Below are 10,899 nucleotides of genomic sequence, written 5' to 3'. Positions count from 1 at the left end.
CACACACACACACACACAAACACACACACACACACACTGACGTCTTTTGCGCATTTCCTGCATTAGAGGGAGGGAGAATCGCTCGCACGGCGATCGAGGGAAGCAGATCGCGGGCTGAGCGCTCTGGCGGGCGGCGAGCCGGCGGCAGCCGAGAGCGCGGACGCGGGGAGCGCGGCGGGCGGGCGGGCGCCGGCGGGCGGGAGGAGGGGCCGCGCCGAGTCGCAGTCCCTGCCCCGCCGCCGCGCTGCGCACCGCCGGGTGCCGGCCTGCGCCCCGAACCCGAGTGGCGGCCACCTCTACCTCCCAAGCCCGCGCGGATGTGAGATCCTGGGCACCGGGCGCCTCGCGATCGCCGGCTGCGGCGCGGCTCTGCTTGGCCCGGGAGGTGGCGGCCGGGCTGGCTGTGCGGCTTGTGGATTTTTAAAAAATTTGGCTCCGGGGAGGACCATTTCCTCTCGACATGCATCCCTCCGGATAGACTGCACATCTCTCAGTCCACCCTCCGCCCCGCGCCGTCCGAGGCAGGCGCTGGGTGGGCGAAGAGGATCCGGGTTGAAATCTGTGCCCCCGGTTCTCGTCCCCGCCCCGTCCCGCCGCCCCCTCCCCCTCCGGGAGTCGAAATTGCCCGGGGATTATGTTTCGGAAAGGTAGGTGAGCGCCGGGCGCGGCGCCTGCTTCTCCGCACACGGACCCGAAGAACCAGCGAGGCGGCGAGGCAGCCCCCGCGGCTTGCAGCGGAGGCGACAGCTCGTCTCCTCCCGTGAAGGTGTCGCCGGTGGTGGGGGGGGAGAGACTTGCTCCAAAAACGGACGTCTCCAGCTCTCCCCCCTCCCTGTTTTCCGTTAGGAATCCGGCGAGGAAATACATGCACTCGCTGAGAATCGCCGGCGCCAGGACGCAGCGCCACAAGGTGTAGCGAGTGAGTGGGGTGGGGCAAGAGGGGACCCAGGAGTCCCCCCAGGCTCCCAGCGCGCCTGCTCCTGCTCTTCAATCCTGCCCTCGGGGCGGACGGAGTGACCCCCGCCCCGACCATGGTAGTGTTCAATGGCCTTCTTAAGATCAAAATCTGCGAGGCCGTGAGCTTGAAGCCCACAGCCTGGTCGCTGCGCCATGCGGTGGGACCCCGGCCCCAGACGTTCCTTCTGGACCCCTACATTGCCCTTAACGTGGACGACTCGCGCATCGGCCAAACAGCCACCAAGCAGAAGACCAACAGTCCGGCCTGGCACGATGAGTTCGTCACTGATGTGTGCAATGGGCGCAAGATCGAGCTGGCTGTCTTTCACGATGCTCCTATCGGCTACGACGACTTCGTGGCCAACTGCACCATCCAGTTCGAGGAGCTGCTGCAGAATGGGAGCCGTCACTTCGAGGACTGGGTGAGTCCAGCCCCTCCATGTCCAGGAGTCCGGGGTCCCAGGGAAAGACTCGCTGCCTAAGCCTTGGTACTGGGGCCCTGGGCTGTTTGTCTGTGTGTGCACATACGTCTCAGTTTTCTTGAAGAGGCACGTTTTATTTCGTAGCTGGAGAGACATACACATTAGGATAAGAACGATGCGATTTGACAGATGGGCACTATCCCATGTCCCCTCTGTGCCCTCCCAACAGTGAGCAGTACAGGGGGCTTGGAAATTGGGAGAGAACCCGGAATGCAGGTGCATAGGTTAGTGGAGGGAATCTGCAAGAGCATGGTGGGCTGGCTGAGTGACTTGTGTGGGTGGGTCTCTGTCCTTGGAGAGACACGTGGAACTCAGACTGGAGGGGTTTTGTGCCTCCTGGCTTTATCCTGGGTTGCCCAGTGAGTAGTTTTATAAAACCTTCTGGTAGGAAGCCTCCTCGTTCCTAAATCACTGTTTAGCTCATTGGCTGACATACCAGAAGGTGCTTATCCCCCAGGTGTCCCCTCTATAGAGTCCCAGAAACAGAACTCCAGCTCGCTTTGCCCGTCCATTTAGAATGCTGTATTTTCAAAAGGGTTCTCCCTGTGGTGATAGGAAACCAGGACTTTGAATCTTAAGATTGTATGCTTCCGAGCTTCGACTGTGATGCGTTGTAGGATCAAACACTGTTTCTGAAATCAAGCTGTTAACTGATTCCACTGTCACGTATGAGGGATTTTGAAGTAGGCCTTGCCAGCATACCTTAAACTGATACATTCAACCCCGGCACTTGAGTAGTCAGAGAAGCCACCCCCACCCGCTCTCTTCTTGTAGGAACAGCTTTAAATTAGGAAGTGAATATCTCTGTCTTTAGGTTTGTTACATGCTTCTATCTGGAGCAAGTGTTGCTAAGGATAGATATATTTTCAAGATTCTTTGGTCTGCACTGAGAGCTGTCTGTGCTGCCTCATGAAGAGTTGTGGGAGAATCTGCTGAAAGCGCAGATAACTTCATGAATATCTCAGGGGTCAGAGGGTGCGCATGCCTTCATATGTCACTTTACCTCATAGGTTTAAACCTATTTTCAAGGACATGGAGCTTTTAGGGGGAAAGTGGAGGGGAGACCTGCTCTTTTTATGCTCCTGGCTGTGGCGGAGCCTTCTGGAAACCATGGTTACTAAAGAGGCTTTTAGGGCAGCCCTTGTAAGCCACAGCTCAGCTGCAGGAGATCCGTGGCTTCCACTTTAGACAGCAGGCAAACTTTAGGATCCTGACCTCAGCCTCCCTTCCCCCACTATCCTTTTACTGATGCTCACCATGACATCCAAAGGGGCACGGAGGGTTAACCAACTTCACAGACAGACTTCGGTGCTAAACATCTGTGTTTTTGTATAAAAAGGGGAAGAAAACTTTGACTGGAGTATCAGGAAGGTGGGGCCTGTTGCAGGAGGGTCTCAGGATAAGCAGTGGGGCGGAGAGCAGAGATGAACAGCAGCTCCCTGTTTTCCATATCCACGCACCAGTTGGAAGGATCGATCTGAGTTTCTCTGGCGACACTGAACTGGGGGCTCCTCCAAACTCACAGCAGAACAGGATCTCTCTCTCTCTCTCTCTCTCTCTCTCTCTCTCTCTCTCTCTCTCTCTCTCCTCAGTTCTTCTAAGGAAGTGTGCAGCCAGAGCTCATTGCTTGATAGCCATTCTCCAAGGTTCTTACATTTATGCTGGCCTTGGCTCTAGACCAGATCTTCTAGTGCACAGGCAACATTTCCAGACAAGGACATTGAGTTCCAGGGAAGCTAAGTGGGTACCCAAGGTCGCATGGTAAGCACAGGTGGGTTGGAGGTTGAGCCCTCACCTCCTCTGGCTCACTGTTTGCCCAGGAGGGAACAGTCTGTCTGGGCTCCCAGGCTATTTATTAGCCCTGCAGATTCATATGCTGTGGCCCTGACATTTTTATTATGCGCGATAACGTAAAGTGCTTTCAAAATCATTATCTCTTCTGCCTTATAGCAAGTGTGAATTGGATATGACAGGCATTGGACAGATTAAAAACAAGACTGGGAGAAGCCCAAAGAATGACTCAAGTGGTGGCGCTGGTTCTGACTGAGGGATGCTGTGGCTGCTCTCGGAAATAAATATGGGGACCCCAGCAACACGGCTGGCCAGGCTGGAAATGGAGACAAGTCACAGAAGGGCCACCTTCCCCATGTCTGTCACCCAAGGACATGCACAGTGTCAGAGCTTTAGGTAGAACTTCCTGGGTTCAAACCCTTGTGCTCTCTTCTTGGAAGGAATGAAGAGACACAGTGTTTTATAGGTATAGCTCTGAGGAGATGTGGAGAGCGCAAAGAAGCTACTCCTGTCTACACTTTAGAGCACCTCAGCTGGTTCTGAACTCATCCATCAGCTTATGTGGTCAAATTCTACCAAGCCTAGCATTTAATTAACCCAGGGATAAAAAAGAGGCCACAGGTTACTCTTGAGGGGCTCGTATTACTCTAGGGAAAGGACGGTAGCACATGTATTCATATATACATAAGTATATACATATACACACATGTATAAATACACACACATATACATATATTATATATACATATATGTATATATATACACATTTATACATGTACATACAGACACATGCAAACACACACACATTTAGTTCCAAATGAGTGGTACTATAAGTAGATTGGAAGTTCAAAACCAAGGTGTTCTAGGAGAGCTGGGAGAACCCAGGGAGGCTCCTGGGAAAGACACGCACATGGCTGTAAACATGTAGGTGATGTTCAGAGAGACCTGCCAGAGGCCACAGCAGGCATGAGAGGCTTGGACAGCCCTGGAAGAGAGGCACAGAGAGTGCCTGTGTCCAGCACTGCAGGATGGGTAAGCATGGCTGAGCTGAGGGTAAGGCTGAACAAAGTCGCCCCAACTCAGGGTCGTTCATTTGAGTACTACCTGGACTATAATTTAAAAGTAAAAACAAAACAAACAAAAATCTCTTTCTTTTACTTTCTACTAGCCTTTTCTTAAGCCTCGCTTTTCGTTATAAGGACCAGAGGTTTGGATTTGGTGGTTTTAGTTTTTCTTTGTTCACATTCAACTAAACATGGATGTAAAGTATAAAGAAAGGGAACTCATCCCGGCAGTTTAACATCGTTAGGGATGTGGAGCTGCAGCCTGGAACTCCAGGGCAGAAGAAAATTTAGAAGAGTGATTTTAGAATGTGCAAGGCCCAGGCTGAGGGAACTATCTTCCTGACAGTGGAGAGAAAGACATTTCGGGTTTTGACGGCAAAGGGAACTGTAGACAGAGCTCGAAGCGAACAGTGGGAAGGGTTTGAGCCAGGTCTTTGAGAAACTGGATGAAAAGCTACTGACTTGGGTGTGCCCAGGCGACACTAGGGGAAGGTGCTAGGACTGCAGGACAGTGGCCTCTTGGCCCTGCCCCCTCAGAGCTGTGATTCTGTGGTTTGGGATGATCGAGGGGAGTCTGCATTTTCAATCATCTGTCCTTGGAATTTTGACCCCATTAACCTTGCTTTGAGAAATACAGCTAGAGTAGGAATTGTGAATTGTAGGAATCCAGAGGAGAGGCTCTGGATTCTGTAGAGGTAGAGGTTGATGTTAGTGTTTCTCTTTATTGATGCCCGCCTTACCATTTCTTCATGTATTTATTTTTATTTACTTAGCATGCACACTCACGTGCACTCTGTGTGTGTGTGTGCACACGCACGTGCGCATGTCCATATGCATGCATGTGTTTATGGATATATGTGCAGAGATCCAAGGACAACTAGCAGGACCCTTCCACTCTGGGTTCCAGGGGTCAAACTTAGAGTCCATTTGGCAGCAGGTACCTTTACCAACTGAGCCATCTCCTTGGTCCTCTGCTTCAGTTTATGAGAAAGCCTCCTCGCTAAACTGAAAGCTTGGTTACGCTGGTTTGGCCAGTCAGCAAAACTATCTTGGAAGACAACAACTATAGTATGTTGGAAGATACCTTCGGTTTGTGCCACTTACTTGACTTATCTCATCACAGATGTATGCATGTATGTATACATATATGTATGTATACATGTATGTACGTATACATGTATAAATGTATGTGTACATGTATTTTATATATGTGTGTGTATGTGTATATATATATATATATATATATATATATATATATATATATATATGTATGCATTTGATTTGTTTATTTTGGTTCTCCACGACACAGTTTCTCTGTGTAGCCCTGGCTCTTCTGGAACTCATTCTGTAGACAAGGCTGGGCTTGAACTCAGAGATCTGCCTGCCTCTGCCTCCAGAGTGTTGAGGTTAAAGGTATGCACCATGGCAGCCCTCACAGATGCCATATTTGTAATGCCGTGCCTATGTCTGAACGTCACCATCCTTTGAGAAGCCATTCTCCAGAGCTCCTGTCCTGATTTGCTTTCGGGCTGTGATAAGCCCGCTCTGACCAAAGCCAACTTGGAGAGGGAAGTTAGAGTCCATCAGCAAGGGAAGCCCTGATAGGAACTCCAGGCAGGAACTGAGACAGAGACCATGGAGGAACGCTGCATACTGCCTTGCTTCTCCTGGCTCAGGCTCAGCTGACTTTTAAACTCAGGACCACCTGCCCAGGGGTGGCACCACTCCGTGAGCTGGGCACTCCTGTTTCAGTTACACCACAGATATGCCACAGGCCAATCTGATGGCGAGGAGGCTCCATCTTCCCAAGTCTGTCAAATTGACAACTACTGAAGTTCACTGTGACAGCTGCTAAGGGTACATGCTGGGGCCAGACAGCTTGGGTTTGAAGGCCACCCTTCCCCGCCTAATTCTTCCTTGATCTTTGGCGGACCATTTAACCTTTCTGAAATTTCATTTCTTCCTCTGTAAAAGGATGATGGTAAAATCATCTGTTTGAAATTGAGTTTATACACACAGTACACTTGGACTAATGTCTGGCCCTTAATGTCAGCTCAAAGGATGTTTAACAGTTGCCCTGTTGAATCCCCCAGCACTGGAAAGTGTAAGCCACTGTTCTGGCTCTGTCTTGGTCAACACAAACCACTTAGCGACATTCTTACAGCACCAATGCCGGGGTGTAACCCCTAGCAGGATGTCCTGGATGGATCCTGGGGATGTGGCCCTGTTAAACAGGCCTCCTCCTGAACCTCCTCCCTCCTGATGGGGTCCTTGTACATAGCACAAGGACATATCTCTGTCTTCTTAGGGCATTTCTGAATAATTTCAGCATGTTTTTTTGACAGAATGAAGTGGAAAGGCTCTATAAAGAGGACATGGCTAGGCTGGGAATTGTTTGTCGAAGATTCCTTCCCTGTTCCTATAATACTTACCATCTAATTCAGTATTGCTCCCCTTAGCAGATAATCTATTAGATAGTTGTCTGGTTATCTTATCAATTCTTCCTTGCTCTAGAGTTAGCACATCCAGACTCCTGCCTCATGGCACACACATACGCACACACACACGCACATGCACACGCGCACACACACACGCACACACGCATACACGCACATACACACACACGCACACGTACATGCACACTCGTGCACACACACGCACACACGCATACACGCACATACACACATACACGCACATACACACACACGCACACGCACATACATACATGCACATGCACACACATACACACACATGAAAACTCACACATGTGCAACACCCAGCCAGTGTAGTGAAGAGTTGAGACTCGGTTCCCTTGTTCCCTAGCTCCACCAGTCCTTGGAATCCCAGAGTTCTCAGTGTATTTCCCAGACACTCACGGGTTATGACTTTGGGCATGTGACTTAAGCCCCAGATACCTGTTTCTTGGTATGTGAAATGGGGAAACGATCATTCTTACCTCTCAGGGTTGTGTGACTAAGTAAGGAAGCTGTATGAAGCCCTTGGCAAAGGATTTGGCCACACTGCATTTCAGCAGTTTTGTTCGTATCTGAAGAGCCATGTGTACATGCTCATGGATTTAGCATCTTAAGAGCAGATGGCCCAGCGAGAGATATTTTTCTCCTTGTTTTGTGGATTTTTTTTTTTTTGTGAAAAGACTTCGGTAGCCTAAAAATAAATTTAATTTTCTGGTACTTAACAAATTTCTTTTATTAATTCTTTGAGAATTATAGATGCACAATATCTTTTGATTATATTCATCTTCATAACATTTTCCAGATGTATTCCTCTTTCTTTACCCACCCAACTTCTCGTCCTCATTTTTCAAAACTCATCAACTCTAATCTGTCCTGCCCCGATACTCTGAAATGTGTGAGCATTCACTGGAGCACGGTCAACAGGTACAGTGGACACAACCTTAAAACACCCGCTTATCTGCCTCGCCCCGCCCCCAGCATCTGTCAATCACCAACAGCCCCTGGGCCTCTGAAAGCAATTCAATTCTTTGTCCTCAGATTACTTTGGAAGCCCTAGCAATTATGACCATTGGATACAAGATTTCAATACTTATGGAAGTCAATTAGTGAATGGAAATAGGAGAGTTTAGGAGCTGGTGTTTGGTTTGACTGTGTCAGCTTTATTCAGATTTAAACGCATTTTCAATGCTCATCAGTTTAAATTCCTGACTCCAGGCCGTGCCAAACTTGCAACTCCAGAATGTATGTCTGCCTTTCTTGTCTTCAGTGACGTTTGGTTGTATGTGGTACATCTAAAAACCAATACATATGGTGTTGAATGTCTAACCCCACCCCCTACCCCAGTCTAAGCTAGTTTTCCTCAGCTCAAGTCATGTCAGCTCTACCTTTCGAGATCGAGACAGCAGCCAGATGGAGCAGTCTTTGATGCCTCCCCCATGTGCAGCTGCCATGCCTGCCGTCCGAAGAGGTCCCAAGTGTTAGCATTTCCACGGCCCTCTGGGGCCCGAGTCACTTAGACAGTGTCTGGATTACCTCAACAGCCCGGCACTCATTGGTTTCCCCCTTCCCTGAACTTTGTCAAAAAAAAATCCCTCAGGGGACCAAAAAAAAAAAAAAAAAAAAAAAAACCTAATTCCTTTCCGTAAGACAGCGCAGCCAGGCCGTCCGGACCTTCCTGCCCTGTGGCCTGCTGCTCTGCACCTTGTTTATGAGTCTCCAGTCATAAGGGCCCACAGGTCACCTTAGACAGACTCACCCACCACAGTGTACCTGGCTTGGTCTTCATTCGTTTGTCTCTCGTCTTTAGAGACGAGAAAGAGCCTAGAGACTCAAACATTTGTTCACGTTACAATCCCAGGAAAGCCATCTCTGGCGGTCTGATCCAAAATGTCAGTCTCTTTCAAGATTTATGATTCCGTTTTATTATTTAATTATTGTTTTGAGACTGAGCTTTACTATGTAGCTCGGGCTGATCACAAGCCCTCAGTCCCTTGGCTTCAGCCTTCCAGTTCCTGGGATCCAGACTCCTGACTTTCCAGGACGTTTTACTCCTTTAGCTTTAAAACTTGTTCATTTTTAAAGCAGCGCACAAGATAATGTGTTTTATCATGACAGTTTCCACACGCATGCGTCCTGCTGCACTGCTCGTGTTTTCCTTCCCGTCTGCATTTTATACACTCTTTACATGGTTTCCTTTTCCTTAACACTCACCTGTATCTCCTACTCTCTGTCTTTTCTTATTCATCCCGTCTAACATTAAGACAGAGATTCTATAACTATAGAAGTTTTTATTTATTTCTGTCTCCTCAGCAACCTAACGAGAGCCTAGCGTATTGTTGGGTGAATGAGCGAATGCCAACAGAGGGATGCATCGTGTCTCGGTACTTGCCATGACACAACACAGTGGGAGAGATTGGAGCTTTGGTCAGTCAGAAGGTGTGTGTGGAGCTGTTCCTGCTCCTAGGGAATATGGAAGCTTGATACATGTTTCAGAAGACTAGAATGGCAAGCATTTGAGTTTATTTATTTTTTTCGTATCCTGTTTTATTGTTTGAGAATTTCACACACACCTACCATGTGTCTCTCTCCTCTTCCATTCCCTCCCCTCCAAGTATTCTCCCACCGAACCCACTCCTTCCCTCTCCCAATTTCATGCATTCTGTTTACAAACTCTCTGAGTCCACCTAGGGCTGCCTGGGTGTGTGGATATAGAACCACCTATGAGAGGATAGGTAACCTCTTACTGGCTGCATCCCCCCAGGAAATCTGACTTCCTCTCTCTCCAGTAGCCATCAATCATCTCAGCTGGGGGTGGGGCTTCATAAGCCCCTCCCCACCCATGCCAGGCTCTTGTCTGGCTTGATCCTATTCATTTAGTCATAGCCACTGTGAGTTCACAGGTGCTGCCACCCTCGAATGTCTGGCGAGCACTGCTTTGCTGTAGGCCTCAGCTGAAAGAGGGTGTGATACAGCTGGCCGGCTGCGAGCTGAGCACTCCGCAGGCCCGAGTTATCCGTCCTGTTGTGGTTCTCTGCATTCACCGATCTCTTATCTCCTGCAAAAGGAAGGTTCTCCGACGAGGGTTCAGAGATGTACCCATTTATGGGTTTGTGCAAACAGTCCCTTTGTACAGTTGAGATCGGGGAGGAAGGAAAGACTATTTTATGGAAGTCTTTGAAGATTCTGACAGGAGAATGCTCTGTTATTTCCACAGGTCAATATGCTCTCTACCAAAGACTTTTTATGAAGTCTGAAGTTACAAAAAAGTGGGAGTTATACACCCTCTGGGTACCCGGGGCCCGTGCAAGGAGCTGTGGTAAAAAGAAACACAGAAAGGCCACTCATCCTTGTTTGCAGAGTTTAAAATCAAGTTTAAATTCTCACTAGGGTTTCTAGCTACACGCAAGACCAAACAAAACAGAACAAAATAAAACAAAACAAAAATTCCTTACAGTTGGCAGCAACAAGATCTGAGATTTGAGACACCAGCCCCGAACCCCGGAACTCGTTGCAGCACACCTCGGCAGCTTCCGTGGGCTTTCCACAGGCTACGAGAACTCAGAGCACAACTGCTCTGTTTTACATAAATAAAAGCTTCACTTGGCAAAACACGTTTCTCTCCGGAGTTCCTCTGGGTATAGATGGGCTTGTTAAGTAATTACGATCTATTATAACGTTAATCAGCAGGGCTGCACCTGGCTGAAATTTAGTTTTCTGACAGAAACCATGCGAAGTGGCCAAAAGCCTTCACTGCGCTGAGAGGACCAAGAGGACAGGAAGCAGGCTGTGTCATTGTAACTCACCCACATCCAAACAAAATAGAAACTCCAGAGGGAACAGGTTTAGACTCAGACCTGCCCAGAAGAGAAACTTGAGCCTGCCACCAAACCTCAGTGCCGCTGTGTCTTCCGGCCTCCAGTCTCTTCCCATCCTCACCTTGAAGTGTTCTGGAGGTCAGCTGTGGTGCCGCTTGCCTGTAACCAACCCCAGCCAGAATTTGGAAGTGGAGGAAGGAAGGAGGCGCCTTTATTTGGTAGCCTAGGAGTGTACTCTCTGAGCTCGGATCTGGGAAGTACTTAAGGCCAAAAATGTAACCAACTTAAGAAGGGGTTGGAAAAAATATTGTGGGTG

The 10,899-nt window shown here is 48.9% G+C and overlaps 1 protein-coding gene across 2 annotated transcripts in view; it reads left to right on the top strand.

Moving 5' to 3' along the window:
* The first annotated feature begins 194 nt into the window (after positions 1-194).
* Positions 195-10,899, top strand: part of Prkce (protein kinase C, epsilon) — a 486,882-nt gene continuing 476,177 nt past the window's right edge. The window contains exon 1 of one of the 2 annotated variants that reach the window (XM_039111827.2): positions 195-1,379. In XM_039111827.2, coding sequence (XP_038967755.1) covers positions 1,032-1,379 — 348 coding nt within the window. In that variant the 5' untranslated portion in view covers positions 195-1,031. The remainder of the gene's footprint in view (positions 1,380-10,899) is intronic. The other variant, NM_017171.2, reaches the window with a different exon arrangement.

This window comes from Rattus norvegicus, chromosome 6, assembly GCF_036323735.1.
Source record: "Rattus norvegicus strain BN/NHsdMcwi chromosome 6, GRCr8, whole genome shotgun sequence".
Classification (NCBI taxonomy): domain Eukaryota; kingdom Metazoa; phylum Chordata; class Mammalia; order Rodentia; family Muridae; genus Rattus; species Rattus norvegicus.
This window is presented reverse-complemented; position numbering and strand designations above follow the sequence as displayed.